General features: G+C 39.2%; 2 protein-coding genes across 4 annotated transcripts; one reads left to right on the plus strand and one right to left on the minus strand.

Annotated features, from left to right (window-relative positions):
* Positions 1-1,986: 1,986 nt before the first annotated feature.
* Positions 1,987-14,098, minus strand: LOC128374442 (uncharacterized). 2 transcript variants are annotated; one of them, XM_053334718.1, is made up of 6 exons: positions 13,709-14,098; positions 9,991-10,142; positions 9,819-9,870; positions 7,229-9,633; positions 4,525-5,188; positions 1,987-4,458 (listed from the first exon to the last, which is right to left on the minus strand). In XM_053334718.1, exons 1-6 carry the CDS (start codon positions 13,977-13,979, stop codon positions 3,260-3,262), a joined length of 4,743 nt encoding a protein of 1,580 aa, XP_053190693.1. In that variant the 5' UTR covers positions 13,980-14,098; the 3' UTR covers positions 1,987-3,259. The 2 variants fall into 2 exon arrangements, with proteins under 2 accessions (XP_053190693.1, XP_053190684.1); XM_053334709.1 differs by having other exon boundaries at positions 1,987-5,188.
* On the plus strand, positions 8,465-22,439 carry si:ch73-109d9.2 (uncharacterized protein LOC565042 homolog). Of its 2 annotated transcripts, XM_053334785.1 has the most exons (5): positions 8,465-8,547; positions 18,225-18,468; positions 20,366-20,481; positions 20,662-20,770; positions 20,924-22,439. In XM_053334785.1, exons 2-5 carry the CDS (start codon positions 18,243-18,245, stop codon positions 22,093-22,095), a joined length of 1,623 nt encoding a protein of 540 aa, XP_053190760.1. In that variant the 5' UTR covers positions 8,465-8,547; positions 18,225-18,242; the 3' UTR covers positions 22,096-22,439. The 2 variants fall into 2 exon arrangements, with proteins under 2 accessions (XP_053190760.1, XP_053190753.1); XM_053334778.1 differs by lacking the exon at positions 8,465-8,547 and having other exon boundaries at positions 17,746-18,468.
* Positions 22,440-23,871: the final 1,432 nt, after the last annotated feature.

Raw genomic sequence — 23,871 nt, forward strand, 5'->3', positions numbered from 1 at the left:
ACTGAATATCCTCAGAGGACAGTGAACCTGTGGGAAAGCAGGATAGATCCCACGATCAGATTTAATTTAAAGTGGTATTGCTAGACTAAGAATTACTATTGGAATCAAAAGAATTATATACAAGGATCAGTGTAGCTAACACCTTGTTACTAACAGTTTTCTTCAGACTACTTCATCAGTTCCACTAAAAATGAAAACAGTTTTTTAACTATCTAGAGAAACCACAACATTGTTACAGGACAGAAGCTGCTGCTGACAATTTCAAATCTACTTGCTATACTTTAGCAGTCAAATTAAACTTCCATTTCTTTGCCTTCATCATAATGGAGTGGGTGCAGGGACCTAAAAAGGTGGACATTGCCAATTCACACCCAGATTATTTCACATAAAACCCAGACTATCTACAACAGGTGTTGTGAGTCATTATCTGAGGGTGTTATTCGAACTTTTGTAATAGTCATTATTCTGGTTTAAAGTACAAGTAAAGCAAATCCTGCACTTCATTACTGCTCTGTATTCATATTGGTTCCATACATGCTTTCTGAAAACTAATAACGCCATGTGGCAAATCTTAGTCAGTTGAATTTACATTTTTTAATGCTTGTACTTTTGTCAAAGTAAACACATTCTTAGAAATTAATTTTGGGAAAAAGTACTTGTGTCTCTATGATGTTAAACAATATGAATTATTTGAATGTGGAGTGTTAACTTTACCATTCTACATTTATTGAACACTTGTTTTCCATAGCAGGACCTAGAAAACAAACATCTTGATTTGGCAGCTATCAAAGCCAATTCAAAATGTACTGTACCGTACCGTCCTCTTCCGCTTATCCGGGGTCGGGTCACGGGGGCAGCAGCCTAAGCAGGGAAGCCCAGACTTCCCTCTCCCCAGCCACTTCGTCCAGCTCTTCCCGGGGGATCCCGAAGCGTTCCCAGGCCAGCTGAGAGACAGTCTCTCCAGCGTGTCCTGGGTCTTCCACGGGGTCTCCTACCGGTGGGACGTGCCCTGAACACCTCACCAGGGAGGCGTCCGGGAGGCATCCTGATTAGATGCCCGAACCACCTCATCTGGCTCAGCGGGTCTACTCCGAGCTCCCTCCGGATAGCTGAGCTTCTCACCCTATCTCTAAGGGAGAGCCCAGCCACCCTACGGAGGAAGCTCATTTCAGCCGCTTGTACCCGCGATCTTGTTCTTTCGGTCACTACCCAAAGCTCATGACCAGAGGTGAGGGTAGGAACGAAGATCAACTGGAAATCTTTACCACGACGGACCTGTACAGAGTCCGCATTACTGCAGACGCTGCACACCACACTGCTCCTCCTGAACCCGAGGTTCGACTATCCGACGGACCCTAGGAAGCAGGGCCTGGGGGCTTGGGTGTGGGCTCTCCTATCTCTGGGGTGGAGGTCGCCGAGGTGGTTAAAAAGCTCTTCGGTGGGAGGGCCCCGGGGGTGGATGAGATCCGCCCCGAGTTTCTCAAGGCCCTGGATGTTGTGGGGCTGTCATGGTTGACACGACTCTGCAGCATCGCGTGGACATCGGGGGCAGTGCCTCTGGATTGGCAGACTGGGGTGGTGGTCCCTCTTTTTAAGAAGGGGGACCGGAGGGTGTGTTCCAACTACAGGGGAATCACACTCCTCAGCCTCCCTGGTAAGGTCAATTCAAAATATGTAGTTTCTTAATCTAATACAAAATGAATAGGTCAGTATCATTATATAATTGTTCAAATAGTTAGCATTTGGCAACAATCACACTTCAAACATGTTTTAAAGATGAAAACATTGATTTAAGTAAAGACAGCAAGCATCTTACTTGTCCTTTCTGTAATAGAGCACAAAGTTAGACACAGTGACAAAAGTAAAATCTAACTTTAATGTTCTTCTACAACACAGTTTACACCTTGAGCTATGCCCAAGTGCTCCTTTTATAATGTGTTTAAAACTGAATATAAAGTGAAGAACAGACGACACAAATGCTCGACTTGAAACAGTTGACAATTTATTTAAAAAGGTACTGAGGATGTGTCTTCTCAAATTGTAAATGTACAGTATCAATTTGAGTGAAAACGTATATTGAGTTTAAGACTCAAAATTGTAAATGTACAGTCAGAGAAAAATTCACACAAACTGGAGTTCCTGATAAATTACGCAGTCTGGCCTTAGTCTGGTCTGTAGCACACTAGCAGTACAATTAACCCCTTATTCCCATTTTTGTAATAGCAGCAATCAAAAGCAATGTAATAAAACAAAGAATCTAGACTTACAAACAACTCAATTTACTCATTTACATTTTTACAATTAAATAATACTTTCAAATTCTCATTTTTGTTAATTTTTCACACATTTATGTCCCACTGTATCAGTTAACAGGGAATCAACTAAAATTTATTCATCAACATGAGGAAAACAGGAATGGGAAAAAAATAAATCATTTCGAATTTTCAAGTAATATCACAAGATTAAGATATTGATAAACTGCTGACAATACTAAAAAAATTAAGGGTTTTTGTAATTAACCAACAGAAAAACAGCTCCAAAACAAAAATTTGAAAGGCGTTTCCTGTCAAGTTAACCATAGCATTTTCTTATTTCTTCTCATTTACAACACCTTGTGGTTGATTGGTTGCAACACGGGCAAACCATTAAAAACATCTTTCATTATACAATTTTTAAAATCTGTTGCCAAAAAGGCTATTTTGCATTTTTCAAAAATGCTATTGTAAATGTACATACATTCATGGCTTCCTCATACTTTCTACCCTGTAAAGAGCACACAGTGCCCATTAGTAAAATATTTTAAAACAACAGTTTAACATTGTGGGAAATACGCTTATTTGTTTATTGGCAGTTACTACACTCATGTCTGTATATCAAAAATAGAGCTGAATTGAGAAACCATTTACAAACTTAGCAAAAAGACAAGAAGCAGGGTTAAATGGCTGTCATTTATCTCTCCAAAATGCCAACTGCCAACACATTTTCAAGTCTATATTTTCAATATAGGACTCTACTCTGGAATATAAGTGCTAAAAAAAAAAAGAGAACAAGCGTATTTACCAAATATTTGTTTAAGCCTCTATAAAAATACATCAAAAAGATATCCTCTGATAAAAGCAACATCACAAAGGATGGCTTTTTTTCATGATAAATATTTACTTCAGAAAGACAATGCTGTGAGTCAAAATCAAACCAATCCCTTCCGTACCAAGTATTCTCACAACAACAAAAAAAAAGCTTGTTCAAGGTGGCATTTTGCTCATTTGATTTTATGTACATTTTTAACATGCTTTTTCAGGTGACCTGACTGGGTGAAGTTCTTAGAACAGTGTGGGCAGGAATGGGGTTTCTCTCCAGTGTGAATATACTTATGCCTTTTCAGGTTATTGGAGTCTAAAAATCCCTTCCCACAGTATGGACACCAGTGTCTCTTCTCCCCATTATGCCACCTCAAATGCACATTTAGTTCTACTCTCCTTGCAAATCTTCTTTCACAGAGGTTGCAAGGGAATGGTTTCTCCCCCGTGTGTATCCGTATGTGGGTTTCCACATCTCGCTTTGCGAAGAATGCCTTGTTGCAGATCTGGCAAACAAAAGGTTTAATTCTGCCGTGTACCATCTGGAGGTGTTTTGTGAGACCGAAACGGTAGACAAACCCCTTCCCACAATGCTGGCAGATATGGATCCTACCATTGCGGTGCACCCTGCCATGCCGTTTAAAACCCTTGGAGTCTGGGAAGCTCTTTCCACAGAGGGTGCAAGAGAATGGTCGGTGACCTGTATGGCAACTGACATGGCTCTCCAGGGCAGCACTGCTGCTGAGCACACGACCACATTCCCCACACTGGTTCTTGAGCAGACATCTACCAATGACTAATAAAGGCTGTGATGGTGATACAATAGGTGGACCTCTGACCGTGGGGTAAACTATTATATGATTCTTGGATCCTGGGGAACTCGCCTCTTTCTTTACTGGTAAGAGCGATGAGTTTTTTCCCTCCAATGAAGTTGTTTCACTAACTGGCATTACAGGTGGGAACCACACAGCTTTAGATGTACATCTTCTCACAGTCTCACAGTTAGGAACATTCTTTGCTAAATGGCTTGTTTTCGCTTCATTCTGCAATATTGATTGATTAGAATTTTTCATTTTTGCTAGCTTCTTTGCTTTAGCTGCTTTAGCTAACTTCTTGGCATTCACCAATCTTAAACTCGTTTTTGAAATGGTAGGATCTTTAATGAATCTGGGTTTCTTAGCAGGAGTGGATTCCCTGGTCTTTACAGGACTGGAACTATCTTTAGCCAAGTAAGGCCACCTAGCTGAAGTACCAATTTCACCACCATCTGTAGTATTGCTATACATCCTTTTTGAATTTTTAGGGGTAGCCCCAACTGTAGTTGAAGTAGTCCTCCTCGGACTAAGAGTAGTTGATTGAGTCTTTTTAGGGCTAGCATTACCTTTCGCTGAACTAGTCCTCCTCGGACTAAGAGTAGCTAATTGAGTCTTTTTCGGGCTAGCATTACCTTTCGCTGAAATACACCTCCTTGGACTCTTAGAAGTGGTTTTAGTCTTTTTAGTGTTAGCGCAATCTCTGGTTGAGCAAGACCTTCTAGAACACACGTGAGAGAACTGAATCTTTTTAGGGACACCATTATTATTTGAGCTAGACCTCCTTGGACTCAAAGAAGTTGATTTTGTATTTTCAGGGTCAACATCGTCTCTGGCAAAACTAGACCTTTTAGGAGTGGTTAAACTTTTAAGGCCAGGTTTATTTTTAGATAATTTTGACCTAACACATGATGTTTCACTAACAGTTTTCATTGATCTGAAATCATCTTTACATAGTCCAGATCCCCTAGGACTAATGGTAGTGGGGTCATCAGTTATGTTTTTTCGAGATGTAACATCATCCACATCTGTCTTTTTAGGGCTGACAGGAATAGGTTCACCGGGAGTGTTTCTCACCTTTTGACTGACCTTTTCCAAACTACATTTCTTAGGGCTTACTGGTGAGGTCTCAGTTTCTGTGAGTAGTTGTGGACTTCTTTCAGTTCTTCTAGCTTGCAAGTGAGTTTTGAGGTGACTCCGGAGTCGGGCCACAAGGGAGTTTTTCTGCAACTCTCTCTTCTCAACAGCACTCGTCTCTGCACAAGAAGCTCTGGCATCTGCAAAGTCATTTGTGGATGCCTACAACAAAAAGGGGAACAAATAAGCAAAAACAAAATACAATGCAGAGCCCTAATAAAAAAAACAAACATTGATGTGCACACAGGATCCAAAAATTAACCTTTTGGCTCATCTGCCAATGGCAAATATATATTTTTACCAGCCATTAAGCTTTAAGCTGAAAATACTATGAATGCCATTTTAAGCATAATAGTTTAAACTAAAGCTTGGAATCCTGTACTTATATTTGACCCTAAAATTGAAATTTGAACTCCAAATCAACCAATTGGTTCAATTCTGTTTTTGCAACTAAGGTATTACAAAAATCAGACCATTAGTATCTGCCTCTGACTTATAATCATTCATGCTTTCATTTTTTACAACCACTGCAGTGTCCTTTTCCACTTGCTTAAACAAGCTGACATGGTGTCTTTAGCTTCTACAAAATCGAGCAGCTAGGCTAGTAACTGGGACTGGCTACAGATCTTACATATCACTATTTTATTATCGCTGCAGTGTCTGGCAGTTAGGTTCAGGATCAAGAGTAGTCACTTAATGTCATCCAACCTAAACCTCATGGCCATACTGTGTGCCAAACTAAAACCCAAAGGTGGCTTTGGCTGCCCTGGCACCCAAGACTTTGGAAAAATCTCTCCCCTCCTGTTAGACCAGCTGAGTTTGTTGACCATTTTAACCATTTTAAAACCAGCTTTATAGTGTAGTCCTCAAAGGTTCAAACTTCAAGAGTTTACTTTGGTTGATTTGCTTGCTGTGTGTAATCTCTGGACATATGTGCATTATGTCTGTATGCATCTTATTATGTATTTTTCCATTTCTTTTGTTGTTCTTTTTCTTTCTGTGCCAGTACTTTTGTAACCTGTGTTAACTTTTCTTAAATTGCTGTAGAAATACATTTTCACTTACTGACCTACAGTTAATGTCCATTTTCAGCTTGTCCATAACAGTATAATAGTGAAATATTAGCATAACAAACTGGCTGCTTATTTATGTTCCGCTTGTTTGATTAATTGCTCATACTGTCTTGCTTACTGCTGGATTTTGTTGCACTTACGGCAGTGAGTGGTTGTAGTTGACTCAAGTAAAATAAAACCTAGATCTATTTTATCCTGTGCGCTATGGGTGTGTGTGTCCGTGGTAATTATTATGCACAATTTGAACAGTTGTGCATTTAGCAGCGGTGCTCCACTGCTGATGAAAGTATATAGGGAAAACCCTGAAGAACATAAGAGTAATGTAAACCTGTGATTCCAAATTATTTACCGGCCGCCTGGCCAGCAATTGCCACTTATTTTTCTGCCTAACCCAAAATTTACCTGCATCTGGCACTTGGTAGGTATTAATCTTTAACCTTTTGTTCACATGATAACCATTAATAATATTTTCAAAATTCACAGTGCCCATAAAATGTACACATTTTCATATTACATAGTTGGAATGCTACAATAAAAATGTTGAGCCCCAATTTAGATCTGAGCCTTTCCACCTTGAGAACATTCAAGTCTAACTGTAAAAAAAACAAAAAACACATTGACATATAGTATCTTATATAAATCAATATAGTAGACACAGAAAACAGATCAAGCTTCCAAACTAGGCAAGTGTCCAAATATGGATACAGATTCTAGTACCATGTTGTCCATTTCTCACCACAAATGTTTTCAGAAACATATTTCATATTTCTTTGGCTGGGAATTTAAAATTTGCGCAGCTGCCACCATGTTGGAAACTGACACTGTATCTCATATGCATTGACATGCTGGTGCAGCTATCACAGCTATCAAAACAAATAACAGAGAGGCATTGATTACAACCCACAGAGGGGGTATGACTTCATTCACTGCTCAGGGTCACAATAACTCCAGTGTGCAAAACTGCTTTGTCCACGGGGGATACATGTTATGCTGTCACAACCCTGGTTCATTATTTTTACTTTAAATAACCATTGCAGTCTGTCTAAATATGCAGAAGGAGTGCAAACACGCTTTACCCTCATTGTAATGATAATGTTACACATGTGAAGAATGTTTAGTACTACATTACCTTTTCTGGGGCTTCAACTACAGGTGACACAGCCAACCGTGCCAGGAACTGGGTTTTAGTCATCTGCAAATGAGGATCAACTATGTCTTTAGATGTGAAGGAGGTTAGCTGTATTAAGGCAGCTGATTCTTTATCTTGTACAGGTGGGTCATCTGGCAGCAAATAATCTGGCATTGCACTGCTGATTATATCTTCATCCAAATCAGATGTAGGTTCACTAGCTGTACCAGATACAGCTGAAGACTCAGTTATGCTGACAGCTCCTGTTAATTTCTTCAAGACTGATGCCGACATCTTGGATGGTGAAGATGGCTGCACACAACTCTTCGCAGGTGGCTTGTCCAAAATGGTGCATGTTTCAGAGGATAATAATGCCTTATCATGAATATCATTTGGCTCTCCTATAATCTGAGATGCACGTACAGACACAGTGACAGAAGTTTCTTTTAAATTGGGTGCAATGTCAGTTGACAAGGCTGGCACCTCTGAAAGTGAGATCACTTTTTTTGATGGTTGTGTTGACTTGACCTCAGATGATGGTTTCTCTTGCATGGTACCTCCAGAAAATACATCCAAAGGCAGTCTTGAGATCAAGACTGATTCTCTCGTTGACATAGGAAATGGCAGCCTGCTTAATTTGACAACCGCAGAGAGCTTCTGTTCAGTAGCTAGTGGGGCATCTGGGGACACAGTGATTGGCATTAGCCCAACTGATGTTGAAGCCTGTTGATCTGAAGCCATTTGTGAAATGCTTATCTGCTGAGATGAATAAACCAACAGAGGTGATGACACCTTGACAGTGGGACCAGGTTCAGCAGACTCCTGCTTTCTTGTCAGAACAGGGGTCTCTTGTGAAGGCTTCTTGTGTCTTGGAATTATAATTGTTATTTTTGGTAGGATCGCTGACTGCTGGTGTGTTGAACTAGCGGCTGTCTGAGAAGTCGCAACTTGCCTCTTAGAGGTCGCATATGTTGCTTTCTGAGAAACAGAGGAAAGGGAAGGTGTTCCAAGGGGCAGGCCTGCAACTGTTGAAACTGGAAGTGAACAAATATTTTGTGCAGCCGCAACTGTTGACGCAACAGTAGAATTTTTTGCTGGGGACAGTGCTGTAATTGTTAGTGGTTTACGTAAACATGATGATCTTGGCACAATGATTATTCTATTCTGGACTATGTTACTCAATGATTTACTGGGCACTGCTAATGTTATCAATGGATGGGGTGGCCTCTGCTGAAGTGACACACTTGTTTGAGTTGCATCAGTTGAAGATGACGGACATGAAGAATTATTTGAAGTAGTGTCTGCCTGCAATTGTTGAGGTATGACAGTCTTAATATGGGACTGAGCTTTAATGGTTTTAGTGGCATCTTTAGTCCAAGAAGTATCACAAGGTGTCTCTGCTTTCGATTTTGTTGTTGTAGACATCTCTGTTGCATGATGTTCTGCAACTTTACAAGTTACAAGAGGAAGTGGTGGTGTCTGTGTTGGGGACTCAGGAGCAGGTAACTGAGCTGGGACCTCATCTACAGTTTTTAAGGTACCCACATGGGGAACACACTGGATTTGTGGTGATACCATTCCTTGTAGGGAGGAAGGTGCATTTTTTTCTGTCGACTGATTCATGGCTTCAACTAGTAGCATTGCATCCTGGAGAGTTACTGAGGTGCAGCGTTCTCTCGTCTGAACTGATGGGGCTTGTATTGATTCAGCTGGTGGGGTGTTTAGAGTTTCATTTGCAGATGAAACTTCAGTGGATGGAGCTGGGAGCACCTCTTGGTCTGTTGGAACATCAGTTGATAGTGATGCAAGTTGTTTTTGCACTGGCCGTTGTAGACATTTTGCTTTCTTTGGAGGACGTCCTCTTCTACGACATACTGGCAACACAGGCTTGGAGCTAGTCGCTGCTTTAGTTGAGCCACCTTCTAATTGTCCATAAGCTCCTTCTTTGTTTAGAGGTTTGGGCTCTGCAAACTGTTTCTCTGTAGAGTGCACACCTGTGTATTGTTGCACAGTATCATACGTTTGTTCATTTGACGTTTCACCCAATGATGGTTGCTCTTTTTTGTGCGATTCAACTTCTGATAGTTGCTTAGCAGCCACCGATGGTTGTTCTGCACATTTTACAAGTTTACCCTGTGTTCTTATTTCTGATATCTTCAGACCAACACTAGAGTCTTCTTCCATATCATACTGTTTCCCAGTGAGGGAAATAACTTGTGAATGCTCAGGTTCTGATAATTGCTTCTGGGCTCCTTGTAAATTGCTATCTATTCCCAAACAGAGTACTTCCATGACTGCTCGAGTCTCTTCATCTTTTTGAAGTAAGGTTATTTCTCGATTTGAACGTTCCTTGTTAATGAGAAGCACCTCTTTTTCAGTTCCACATGCGGAGGCCCGTGGTGAATCTGGATGCAACAGAAATAGAGACGTAAAGAAAAAGAAAACATACCATACTTTGCTTATGCAGAATATAAAATAATAATGATTGAATCTTGCCAAATTTCTAAGGTTTATTAAACCTTAGAAATTATTCAACTGAAGTTGCATCAAGATTGTTTTTAATTGTTTCAAAGTCTACTAATTTCCTCACCTGCATTATCACTGAGTGTTTGCCTGTAGACCACTGTGGGGTCAACTTCCTCCTGTATGAATAGACAACAGAAACAAAGAATCATAAGATTCCTGAGACACAATTCCAATGTCATAAAAGAAAAGACATAAAAAAGAAAAAATAACTGTTTGCAGCTGAGATAAACACACACCTCTTCTTTAACAAGTGGCACTGGACAGTTTCCCTCTTCATAGTTCTGATCCTTTTGAAGACACGTGTCCTTATAACTGTATTGCTGCTCTTGGGTTGAGTGCCTTAATGGTTGACATTGCTCCACCAGCATGGTACGGAAAGGAACAAGGTCTGTCAAGATAAACACACACACAAAAAGACAACAGGTGATTTTTAAGACTACAGTTCCTGCAAAAATGCTGGCAGATTTATCAGACTCCTTGTAGAATATTAAAATGAACTAACAGGTCAGGTGTTGTTATCAAGTCAAGTCCCTGAGCTGGGGGGAGCAGCAGGTGCACCTACTGCCCATCATAGCTGTCAATTAACAGGCAATACATTTCCAAAATGACCACCAGCACTCTTATTAGGAGGGCCCAAATTCAGATAGAGAGTCCATAATGACTTGCTGGAAAAAATATATTGGCTTTTTAAATAGGAGTCTTATCGAGCCATGGGTTTTTTAAAACCAGCAAACAACAGTCAGTGATATAGAACTTTAAAAAGGCACTTCTGCATTAGCTTCAATTTCAAGCTGTGGTTGTAGCCACCTGGTCTGCATACAAGCAGGAAATTAGTAAGTCTTTAACCCATAAAACCCTGCAGCTCTTACAAAGCCAACAGATAATCATGTTACAGACTGAAGACGATGTAACTGAACAACTGAAAAATCTTATTTAAAGATTAGAATTTGATTTTCCCATGTGCATATACAACTTTTAATACATATATAAACACAAAAAGAGATACTTAATTAGAGCAGTTCAAAACTGAGGTATATAGACTCATATTGTACATTGAGTGACTATGTAGGGATATTGTGTTCAAGTGGACTTAACAAGTCAATATAAAAATCCCTTCCTTCTAAATGTATCAATGCATGATCATGGTGTTCTATATACACACAGTTTATCAATATGTTTTTTGATTTCTTAATCTCAATAGTGATATGCTCTATGACACTCTATAACAAGTGACATGTTACTAACAGATTCACTTTTATAACCAGTTTATAAAGAAACTCCATCTGTTTTTTGGATCTTATAGCAGCTTGCTCTGCTGCTGTGATATTTTGAAATTTTCTTTTCTTTTTTTTCTGAAATTGTCTTTTATTTTTGACCACATATAGAACATGAACTAACATTAGTAAATATGCATTTAAAATAAAAAATAACTGAATTCTTTCTAAATAAAAAAAAAGTACAGAATAAAGAAAATAAGTGCAGTCCTTAATGCAGTCCTTTAACTGAGGCTAAACCTGCAACTCAAGTCAGGACATAAAGTAATTATTTTTTGTGAAAAAAACAAACACAAAATGCAAATAAATGCAATCACTTAACCTGTGACTCAACGTCAGAACATAAATAATTGAAAAAAGTAAAAACACTTCTAAGATAAATATAAATAAATAAATGCAGGCAGGAGCTTAAAACTGAATCTCAACAGTTTTTGGAGACTTGCTCACTATCATATTGGATGTATTGCCTCCTCAGGCTGCTACTGTCCACAAGCATGTTTTGCACGTTGGGACCTTCTTCCTCCGGCCGTCTGTCTTTTTACGGTAGCCGAAGTATTTCCATACAGCCGACTTGGCGCTTTTAGACGAGGGGAAAAGTTTGGGGGGCTCACCTCCTTCAGCCATCATACAGCCTGCAGAGCTACCTGCTTGTAACAGCAACTGGAGGTGTGCCGGAGGAGCGGGACTTTACGCTGCAGCTGCACATGACCTGAGGAACCTCCACTTTCTCTCTGACGAGACGTCACATTAAAAAAAACCCTGTTCATACCGCAGGAACAGTATGATGGAAAATTGTAGTGGTTTTGAAACCGTGACTTTTTCATACCGTGGTATACCTTGAAACCAGTAACCCGCCCATGCCTAGTTAACAATGGTGGATCTGTGGAGGGTTTGTATTGAGGCTCCTACTATTGAAATATATTGACATTACTCCTTCCACTTTCACATTCCTAGTATATTGATCTTCAGTGTAGTATTCTGTGATTAGCACAATATGTTACTGAATTCATTTTCATGGTCAATATCTTTTTTCCATATCTTGAAGTTTGTATTCTGTGTTATCAATTATTTTCCGTACATGGTTTTCATATTCCAATTTCCATGTTGGGTGTTGACCATTACATCCAGATGGAGATAACAAAGCTTGTCAGTTGTAGCTGATGTCAGTCATGCTCTATGATCTTAGCAATCTAACCAGAGTTCAAGTTCAAGTGGCAACTCACTTAAATTGGTAACAGTCAATACTATTCAACAAAAAAAAAAAAAAGTTAGACATGGTGTTCCTCAGGGTTCAGTGCTTGGACCAATACTATTCACTCTCCTTTAGGTAATATTATTCAGAAACACTTTCCTACGTTTTCATTACTATGCAGACGATACCCAATTATATCTTTCAATAAAGCCAGATGAAAGCAACCAGTTAAGTAAACTACAAACATGCATTAAGGACATAAAGGCCTGGATGATCTGCAACGTCCTGCTACTAAACTCAGAAACACTAGTCCACACATGTGTTACTTGTAGGCTGGACTACTGTAATTCATTATTATCAGGCTGTCCTAACAAGTCTCTGAAGACTCCAGCTGGTCCAGAATGCAGCTGCACGTGTTCTGACAAAAACTAGAAAGAGATCATATTACTCCCATCTTGGCTTCACTGCATTGGCTTCCCGTAAAATTCAGAATAGAATTTGAAATCCTTCTCCTCACTTTCAAAGCTCTCAATGGTCAGGCTCCATCATATCTCAAAGAGCTCACACCATCTTATGTACCTACCAGAACACTGCGCTCCCAACATGCAGGCCTACTTATGGTTCCTAGTATCTCTAAAAAGTAGAACGGGAGGTAGAGCCTTCAGTTATCAGGCTCCTCTCCTGTGGAACCATCTTCCAGATTTGGTCCGGGGGGCAAACACCCTCTCTACATTTAAGAGTAGGTTTAAAACTTCCCTTTCTGATCAAGCTTATAGTTAGGACCGGCCACACTGGTTCTGGATCAGCTCCTCTTGAGTGATTGATGTTTTATTAACCATTTTAAAAGACCAATCAACTAATAAACAGTTAAATTCTTAAAGAAAATAGTTGCATCCCTACTGTCCTGTCTCATGCTGGAAATTTTGACATGGCACTCTTAAAATATTAAATGCAGCTGTCAAAAGAACTTTTCTAAATAGTTTCCTCATGACCTACTTTACTTCCATATTTACATCAGCTTCATTTTACTGTAGCATGAACAGCTCTATTTCATGCTACAGTACTAATGGAGTTTGTATGTTATCTCTAGTTATCTACCTGAAATTACAGAAGTGAAACTAAGGTATAAAACATTACCAGGTCAAAATGGTAAAAGGAGAATGTACAACACATTATCTTCTTGTTCTCAGTAATAAATACAGTCTTTCAATGTGTTGATATATAAAAATAATATCGTGACACTGCTCACTAATCTCTTAACACCAGCCAAGTTAGCTTAGTACGGTTTCCCTCCCATTCTGGATCCCACGCTTTAGATAAGAGTAGCTTAAGATACGCTGCTGTTACTGAATGGGTAGAGATGTTATATATAACGTATTTCATGAAACATACTCATACACACATTATTCTGGTTAAAACAATCACATTGCATCATCAGACAATTACATGAGTTCAGATTTAGCTTGTGGTGGCTAACAACTAACTCACCACATTGAACAGCTGTGTCACGCTTCTCAGAGCAGTCTCTTGGCCGTGGAAGAGGCTCACTTTCCACGGTGTGAACGGTCGGTTGGCTTTTCGCCTTCTCAAATTGCCTGCACTTTGTTTTGAGGTCCTCGTTCTCCTTCTTGATAACAGATATTTCTGCTTTCAGTTCGTCCACCATAGTTTCGAAAAGTTTCGTTGTCTCCGCGACGGCACCCTTAAGCATACTCTCCATGACAGAGGCATACTTCGTCTGAAAATCGTCCGCCGACATCTTGGTGCGGTTTATCTTTCGTCCGAGTTTCCAAACAGGTCCACTTTAGGACACACTATTTACTGTTTTTAAAATAACGGTATTAGGAGGTGACTCAACATGGCTTCTTCCCACGAACCGAAGCGGTACCTGCTTTGTGTGTGACGTACATGGACTGAGCAGAGTATCCGGCGCTTCTTCTTCTTCTGACAACCAGCGTTAACGTGCATTAGCGCCACCTACTGGGTTGGAGTATGATCCAGTGTTAACTATTCCCATGGACTCACAAGAAAATGAAAATACATTAAAAAAAAAAAAAAAAGAACTATCTCACTGGACGCCAAGTTATTATCAGCCCAGTTTATTTCAAATGACCCAATGATTGCAAATACATTTTCTAAAATCCAGTTCTTCCACTCTAAGCTACGTGATTGTCATATTAAATATTAAATGTTTCTTGTTTCTATTCATTTATCCATCATTTTATCCTATTGTGGAGGTGGTAGCCACATAATAATCAAAATATATACCGCTGCATGCAAAACACTCCTGGTTGGCCCTTTCTCCAACAACCTTTGTTGTTGGATGTTGATCTTCAGAAGGCCCTTGAAGACTTGTGCAGTAGTTCATCATTAACTTCAACTTGAAGAGCAGACACAGGACTCATTTTGAAGGCATTACATGTCACAAGAAGCAGAGCAGGTGCAGCCAAATGCAAGAGACCAAAGGCAGGGCTGCAGAAAAAGAGTTTTATTCCTTGGCGCTGAGCAGAAGAGACAAAAGACCGGCAAGAACTGACCTGAGAATAGAAGAATAGACTGACCTGTGATGATTATGATCCCAGGCCACACAACACAAACTGCTGCTTCCAAATAAATAGTAATACATTTATCAAATTAATACAGACCCGTTATAGCTACATGTAAATTATTGGGTTATGTGAAAGTGCAATAAATAAATAAATAAATAACTTTACACCTGCACGTTCATGTGGTCAAGCACTCCCTGATAGCAATCTAATCACCCAGAAAACATTTTAATGCCAGTTGTAAAAAGGGTGAAAGTCTGTCAGATTACGTTAATTATTAGTATTTTTCATTTATTTATTTTATTTTATTCATTTGTATGATGACGGATGTGTGTAATTTACTTTGGTGTTTACATACTATATTTCATTTATTTATCTTATTTTTTGTGTTATGATGGATTTGTAGAGAGGGGCGCCGATAGTCGGTCCGCCCAGGGCGCAAAACTAGTCAGGACCGCATCTGACATGACAGGTGTGTCTTAAAGGTTGCGTTAGCACCACCACCAACTTCTTTAATGAGGTTTTTGCAGCTAAACCATAAGCAATACAGTATACCACTGATCTCATCAGCACTACATACATATGTTTTATTGCAGATCTGCTAGCTCCACATTCTGACCCTGTTAGACATATTTCACATTTAATATCTTTTTACACTGTTATATTCCTACCCATGTTAATTTTGCACCATGCACCCAAACATCTATAGACTTTCACTTGTTGCATCCTTTGCCCATATTATATCTTTATTGATATATCAACACCACCTTTCTAGTGAACATTCATGTTTTGTTTTTTTTCTACTGAAGAAGTGAATCCCTATTAACGTGACCATTTTCAATTACATTAACTGTCTCTTGTATTTTTTCTATATTATGATTAATATTATTTCCTCCTTTCCACAAGGCAGCAAACAATGACTATACAATATCACCCTGAACTTGAGAAAATGTTCATCATAATGGAAAAGAGTATTGGGCTAATGACACTGCCCCTGAAGAGAAACATTATCTATACTATGTATCTCCCTGATAAGGAGATCCCAATTTTGACTTGATTAAATCTATCCAATTACATCTTCTGCCTGCTATTCCTACCATATTTAATTTGATCATTAATCCCTCATTCCAAATCATATCACATGCCTTTTTCAACATAAAAAAACCTGCCATTACAGATTCTTTATTAACCTGTAGTTTCTTAATCGGTTTCCAGGCATGAAACAGTGTCCATGGTTTCTCAAGCAGCTTCATATCCGTTGTGCTGTTAATATCATCCTTTCTCTCAAGAATTCCAGGAAAGTTATCAGAAATACAGACTTTACTGAGTGCCTTCACTATCGTCTCTGCCTTCCCTTCATCAGACACTGCTGCTACCACCCCCGTCTTTAGTACTGGATAATGTGATTTCCTTCTGCTCCTAATCATGCCCCAAACATTTCCCACCACTGTTTATCTGCCAGCTTGACTTTTTGCTTTACTTATAATTTTATAACTTAATGTTTAACCTTTGGTTGTGCTTGCTTATATTTAATTCAATTTTGCCAATCACACATTTTTCTTAATATCCAGAGAGCTTGGTTTCTCCCTTTGACTACTTAACCACACTAATCTGTCCACCCAGGAAATGCCTTCCTGTTCATTATTCCTTTACTCTGAGAAATTGACTGATGAACAGTTTCTAGTAATGTTTTAAATATCACAAAACATTTATTTGTTGATTACAATTATGTGATTAGTCTTTCAGTCCTCTGTAATATTGGTGAATAATTGAACTTCAGCTACATGAAGTCCCTTAGACTTCCATTGAATTCCATTTGAAGTTGTGAATATAAAAAAACATCATGTTCACCAGCAGAGCCAATAGTCCAGGGTTTAAAATGCTGAATATAATACAAAGATCCAGGGTTGGAATCCCTGGGAGTCCAGAGCTTACTTGGCAACAATGTAAGTACTGCATGTGGTGTGTTTTCTAGTCATATGAAGTCAAAGGTTGCCTGTAGTGACTCGATGATTTCTTTGTATAACTATTTTTCTCTGCTAAAAGTGGGGTTTAAGGGCCAAAATTAAATGCAAAAATACATAAATAATTATATCACTGAATGCTTAAAAATGAATAAATAGAATATGTAATTTAATCTTTAATTGTCACCATAAATAAATAAATACATCGCAAATTAAATGAGACATTAAAATTGTGTTAAATTTATGTATCAATTTTTTTTATATATATAAACATTTATATATTTGATTCATTCATTTATTAATATTAATGTATTAACTTATTCATTTATTTACACATGTATCTGTTTATTCCATCAGTAGTCAAGAGCTGACTCTGCCCTGTGAGTGTAGGTTGAACTTGAATCTACTGCTTTTGCCTGTAGTGGTGTTCATTCAACAATCAGAGACTTTGAGATTTTTGATGGATTTTTTTCTTTTGGTGCAGCCAGTTACAATATGGATAAATGAAAGTATCTATATATAAATGTATGAAATTATATACAAAGATAAATAAATGAGTGACTAACTGAGTATGTAAATAAATAAATTAATATATAAATTAATAAATAAATATATACGTGTATGTATGTATGTATGTATGTATGTATGTATGTATGTGTATATATATGACTTAACAAATAGAGTTAATATTTATATATTTAATATCTCATTTATATATTTAACGTATCACATTTATTAATTTGTGATTTACTTTTTATGGTAACAATTAAGCATTCAATTATATATTTAATTCATTCATTCATTTAAACCTCATGTATTCAATAATAAAATAATACAATAAATTATCATATATTTATTAAGCCTTAGATGATTATATATTTTTCATTTATTCACGCATTTATAAATCATCCACATTTGGAAACAACAAAGTGGTACTTGCGTCCAACTGGATTGATGAAGATTGTCCTAACTCACGACCCGTATTTTATTCACGGAAGTGAGATTGTTTACGGAATCGAGGAAATGCGTTTGCTCAAAAGGAAAAAACTATTTTCACGTTAGGTAACAACCAAACTATTACATGTCTTTACATAAATTATCTCACCCGAAACATAGACTTTATACGCAGCAAATGTGGTTATTTTAAATCTCAGATAATAACGTTTATTGTCTGAATCTGAAACTCGACATAATAGTGCACAAAGCTAATGTTAGTTAGCTAATGCTGACGTTTCAAGCGACTCTGCAGTTTGTTTAACTTGAGGTTTTGTATGACTGTTGTTTGAGTTGTAACCCAGCAGCAAATGTGGACCAACTTTACAGTCTGTTAAAACTACACCGAAAGTCGGGAAGACTCAGTTAACAGAGACAAACGTTAGCTGTTAGATGCCTCTCAATCACAAGCCGTGAGTCCAGCCCTCCTTCTCCTCTGTTTACTGAAAATAAGACTCGTCCATTATTGACATCATGGCCGAGACGATAGTAACGTTTCAGTCCCAACTTTCTGGCGTCATGGAAACTGTTTTCAAGGCTGCCATGTATGAAATCACCCGGCTGGTGGAGGACAGTTTTATGGAGGAGGTAACGCGGTGCAGGGAGCAGGTCGACTCCCTGAAGAGGCGACTGAAGTGGTCGGAGAGCCGACGCAGAGAAAGAGATGGGGACAGGAGGGGGAGATGTGTGGACTGCGGAGGAGTCGGGGTGTCCAGTGAGGAGAAACACAAAGCGATACAAACAGGTGAGTCTGTCCAGTGTTGCATATCTCTGTTGAGTTTTTATCAGCTAATAGGAGCTGGGCAACTAAACGACGACTCAATATTCAAGAGATTTTGTTGCAACATGCACAACAACATAGCAAATAGCACCATTGAAGGCAGTGAAATCTGGCCTCTTCGAGCTATAGTTCCTATTAGACTATATAATAAACTGAGAGAAGAGAGATATAGTCTCTCTCTCTCTCCCCCTCCCCTGTGTGTGTGTGTGTGTGTGTGTGTGTGTGTGTGTGTGTGTGTTAGTACTGGCCTCCTTATTAGGTAGGTACACATGTCTAATTCAATCCAATACAACAGCTCTGCAATAATTCTATATGTATGAAGCTGATACATATTCAGTTTTTGGGTGATGGTGGTGTACTGAGGTGTATTGTATTGACTGGTGTCAACCCTAACCCTAATATTTTACCCCCACTCATGTTTGTTAATGGAGGGCACAAAATATTAGGAACACCAGTCAATATAATACACCTCGGTACACCACCATGACTTATGACCTCAGTAATAAACATAAAGTAAAAGGATAACTGAAAATGTGTAAACTTCATAAATGTAGAATTTATAGCACAGCTGTTGTTTTAGTTTAAAATACATTTCACAGGTGTACCTAATGACCTACCTAATAGCTGATGAGTGTATGTTCATACAGTCACAGATTTTAAATCTGTGATGGCTTGTGGATAGAGGCTGTGTCTAAGCCTGCTGGATCTAGCTCTGATGATACTATACAGCTTGCCTGATGGTAGCAGTGAAAAGAGTCTGTGATGATGATTTCCAGTTTTCCTCATGCTCCTTTGGATATAGAGGTCCTGCATGGATGGCAGTTCAGACCTGGTAATGCACTGAGCAGCTGTGATGAGTTGCTGCAGGGCTTTGCGGTCCTGCTTGGAGCTGCCCTCATACCAGACTGTGATGCATGTTGCATCTGTAGAAGTTACACAGTATTCTCCTTAATGCTAAACTTCCAAACATCAGTTTGATTTTAAATGAATACACCTTCAGTTAATTTGTTAATCTAACATGACTCAGTTCTTTTCGATTTGGAAACTAGGAAATCACACTAGGTGATGGTGTCTATAATCTTTCACATGCAAAGAAAGTGAAATCATTTGTAGAAAATGTCTTACTAACAATTATGTTTACATCTTTAAGTCTCTAAAACTGCACACATAATACATTGTTCAAATTGGTATGTGTAATGTGTAAATGAGTTGCTCGTATTATTACAGTCAAACAATGCAGGTCCGCTCAGCTCTACACAGCCTGTAACAGCTTTCAGCTCATTATTTGGGTTTTATATAGTAACTTGACTGTTTGGTTTAGTCTCACTGTTCACATCAGCTGTGACACCAGCAGCTGCAGGCAGCATTTCGGCAGAAAATCCTCTGATAGACCCAACTGTACACTGTCAAGCCATCAAACCACCAAACAGAAGAGAGACAAAGCCAGCGATGAGCTGCTGAACACAGAGGAGCGTTTATCAACTAAAGAGCAAGACATTTCCCTCTGGAATTGGTGTAGAGCAAAACAGAGCTGGAAGGAGAGTATCTTACAGTGATAATCCATGACACAGCACATTTCCTTGTATTTCTTGTGCAATGACAATAAAGTCTATTCTACCAAATATTTATCTCATGATAAGCAGGAGGCACTGTCCTATTGAAGATACAGGTGTTGTAACTGCACACAAACCAACTTAAAATGGAAACAGCAAGTGACCGAGATTGAGAAAGTTCCTATACATGCTGTGATTTTTTTTTCAGCAATGAAAACTACAAAAAAATGAGTGTGAAGGAGAACTTTTAGAGTATGACTCATCTGTGCCATCCTAAAACCAACCACTTCCGCTCTTTTCTGCTACAGGGAGAAGTCTGAAACAAGAGAGCGTGCTGCAAGAAGATATAAATACCTCCCAGGACACTCATGGAGAGACGCCTATTCCTGAAGTGGATGCCCACAGTGCCATGAAGCCACCACAGGTAGACAACAATTAAATATTTGGGAAGCCATTTCTGTGCACTGTTATGAACCTATCAGGAGTTAAGCAAGTCTAAAAGATGTAGCATTACATCAAATCATCTACTGATCTAATGCCAAGCTTATGGTTTCTTCTGAGTTACAATTCCTGCATTAATGTTGTTTTTCTGATTGTCTGCCAGTCCCCAGGTGTGCAAGGTGAAAAGCTAGATAGACTACTCAAAGAGGAAGCCCTTCACATCACACCAGAAACTAATGAGTCCCAGGAGAGATGGGGAGTCAGTTTGGAAGGTCAGTCTCCTTTTTCATTAATATCTTGTTTATTTTTGTCAGGTGCAAGTATTTGGGAAATTACGTTAATATGTCGTTTGTGTCATTGTAATACCACCATACTCATTTATCTACAACTGCTTTAAATTCTTGTTTCTTATTCTCATGCATCAGAAACAGAGGCATCAGGTCTTCCGGGGCCCAGTAAACGTTTCAGTGACCAGAAGATTCCAAAGTGCCACGTAAACTGGGAAGCTGACTTCAACCAGAGGCCAGAATCAGGCCAAGATGTCAACTCAGGTGACCCCTCAGAGCCTCTCTTCCAGAACAGGTACGGCATGGAAGACTTGGGTGGCTTTGACAAGACCGGCTACGGAGAAGGCAGTATGATAGACATGGATAACTTGGATGAGTTACAAGGCTCACCATCCTGCCTTGGCGAAGATCTGAGTTACATGGGCCATTACGAAGGGGATGTAGAGGCACCTGAGGCAGCGGAGGCTCAAGCTTTCCAAACAGGTGCCCCAAGAAATAGAAGAGGTACTGTAGGATCGAGTGCAGGTTCGCCATCAAGGACTAACATTGATGCAAGCGGAGAGTTCAGCTGTCTGTTGATCAATGAAGAAGGGTATCTGCAGGACCCGAGCAACTTGTACCCTGCACATGTGTCGGGGGATTCAGGGGGCAGATTGAGCTTCCGAGGCCAGGGGATTCGAATGGACCCATCTTTAGACAACACCGGGGATATGTACGGGCCTTCAGATAGTTACACTGATACCTTAAACTTGGGAGATAGGTTGCAGCATCAGGCAGCAGGAAGAGGAGGAAGGAGACACACTTGTAACCAGTGTTCCATGTCCTTCCCTGACTCTGCCTCCCTCAAGGCCCACAAGCAGACACACAAAGGCACCGGGCAAGGGCCTCTATACTCCTGCAACCAGTGCGGAAAGACCTTCACTCAAGCCTGTAACCTCAAAGTCCACCAGAGAATTCACTCCGGACAGGGACTCCACCTCTGCAGCCATTGCGGTAAAGGTTTCCCTTCATTCTCTGACCTGAAGGCTCACAAGTGTGGCCAGGCGGGCGACAAACCTTACTGCTGCACCGTGTGCGGGAACAAATTCAGCCGTCTCTGGAATCTGAAGTTGCATCGGAGAATTCACACACAGGAAAAACCTCACCGATGCACCATGTGCGATAAGAGCTTCACACGGGCGGACATATTAAAGGTTCACCAGCGTACCCACACAGGGGAAAGACCATACTGCTGCACTGTGTGCGGCCTCAGCTTCAAACGCCTGGATCATCTGAAATCACATCAACGCAAACATATGACGGATCTATAAAACTGTGGCAGTTTGGGGAACTGGGGAAAGTGCCAGGGACTTCAAGATCATTTTTTTGTTTTTTATGAGGTTTAAAAAGCCACAGATTTCTTTTCATTAAAATATAGCAACACAAAGTCATGTTTTCTGGCCAGATCAGCTTCTTTTTCTAGACCTCAGTTCCAAACCCTCTTTTTTTCTGAGAACGTTTTGTTTGTATAAAAAAGACATGTTCAAGTTATGAATTTCTTGTGTTTGATAAAATAAGTCTTATTTGTACCTGATTTCATTTCATACTGATTTAGTTACTGAGACAATTACTCGGTCACAAATTGAAAAAAGCCAAGTAACATTATCTTTGTAATTCCATCACAGATTGAAAATAAAATGGAAAAAAAACAGAATTAATGCTGGAATATCATTCTCAATCTTCTCTGGGGGACACTACCATGTATGGAAATATTGTCTACACATGAAACAATTGAGGCAAAAATGTAATGCACATTCAAATAAGCAAATGATCAAAAGAAGGTTTGCTATCCACTAAAACTGATGTCAGATCTCCAGACCTCCAGGCATTTTCTCATGGGACCGTAAGATAATTGAATGTAAATGGGAAAACAAGTAAGCAGGTGACAGTGGTCAGTTTTCATTGGAGGGCCATTCACTTGTACCATGAAACACATGCCCATATGTTTTATTTCTTTCTTTGTATTCATGTAAGAATAAAGTTGATTTATAACGTTCTTTAGGATTGTATTTGAAGGCAGTCAACATACAGAAAGCAGCATGCTTCATTTATGGTTGATTGAAAGTACTGTTGCCTTAGAAAAAATGGCATCAATACATCATTTATGTTAGGCTGGGTGTGAAAGGTGTTCTTTTTACAGGTTTACTTTACCTTTACCTTCAGAAGATCAGATCACAACTTGTCATTTGGTCAACCAATTACTGACCAATCAAATAATTGGACATTCACTGATTATCTGTCTACTAATTTTCAGTGAAGCCAGCTGAGTTGGGTGAAACTAAGTTGGTTGTTACTGTCCACATAGTCCAGACAATAGGTTTAATCAGGCACAGCAAGTGAAAACACTTTTGTAGGTCTACCAGCAGAGTGTAGAGCCCTTAAATTAAACCATGAAGTCAATCCCATGTGACAAAAGTAAAACAGGTAGCCTATAGACTAAAATATTTGAAAATGTGTAAAGCAGAGATTTGTTTAAGCCTTTTGAAATCAGAGTAGTAAAAGCTTGTATAGGTTTCATCTAGGGCCTGTACTACAAAGTTCAACTTAGTCTGGCTCTCTTTGAGCTAAACCTAACTTGGTGATCCATTTCAAATACATAATCCCAGTGCGGGTGAAAAAGATGCTATACCAAGTGCAAAACCTTATAAAATTCTGTTTGAAACTTGTTTATTTATGCTTAATAGCATTGTAGTTTGATATGCTATACACATTTAACTAGTTTTAGCAATAGCAACTGCTAATCAGGAAGTACTCGTTTGAGAACATTGGGACTTTATGATCGTTGGTACACAGGGAAGGTGTGAATGTCAGGAAATAAATAGTTTATACACTGGTAAATTAATTGTTACACAGTAAAATAAACCTATTGTCCCCAAATATCTAGGAGAAATTATGAATGCATATCAAACAAAAGCTAGGCGTCAGGAAGTTAAACAATTAGCTTTCCTTCATTTGCATGCTTGGCGCAACCTATGGGTTTCACTTTATTAAAACGCGTTTTGTTATTCTCCAGGTAAGGCCACCGTACTGCGTTATGCATGACGTCA

Source organism: Scomber japonicus, chromosome 2, assembly GCF_027409825.1.
Source record: "Scomber japonicus isolate fScoJap1 chromosome 2, fScoJap1.pri, whole genome shotgun sequence".
Lineage (NCBI taxonomy): Eukaryota > Metazoa > Chordata > Actinopteri > Scombriformes > Scombridae > Scomber > Scomber japonicus.

What these genes read in the sequence shown, in the direction of transcription:
- LOC128374442 (XM_053334709.1), bottom strand. Translation starts at nt 13,979, where the DNA reads ATGTCGGCGGACGATTTTCAGACGAAGTATGCCTCTGTCATGGAGAGT. An exon ending in TGCCACTTGTTAAAGAAGAG is followed by an intron (nt 9,871 to 9,990) that starts GTGTGTGTTTAT and finishes CTATTCATACAG; the next exon opens with GAGGAAGTTGACCCCACAGT. An exon ending in TAGTTGAAGCCCCAGAAAAG is followed by an intron (nt 5,189 to 7,228) that starts GTAATGTAGTAC and finishes TTTTTGTTGTAG; the next exon opens with GCATCCACAAATGACTTTGC.
- si:ch73-109d9.2 (XM_053334778.1), top strand. Translation starts at nt 18,198, where the DNA reads ATGGCCGAGACGATAGTAACGTTTCAGTCCCAACTTTCTGGCGTCATG. An exon ending in ACACAAAGCGATACAAACAG is followed by an intron (nt 18,469 to 20,365) that starts GTGAGTCTGTCC and finishes TTTCTGCTACAG; the next exon opens with GGAGAAGTCTGAAACAAGAG. An exon ending in GTGCCATGAAGCCACCACAG is followed by an intron (nt 20,482 to 20,661) that starts GTAGACAACAAT and finishes ATTGTCTGCCAG; the next exon opens with TCCCCAGGTGTGCAAGGTGA.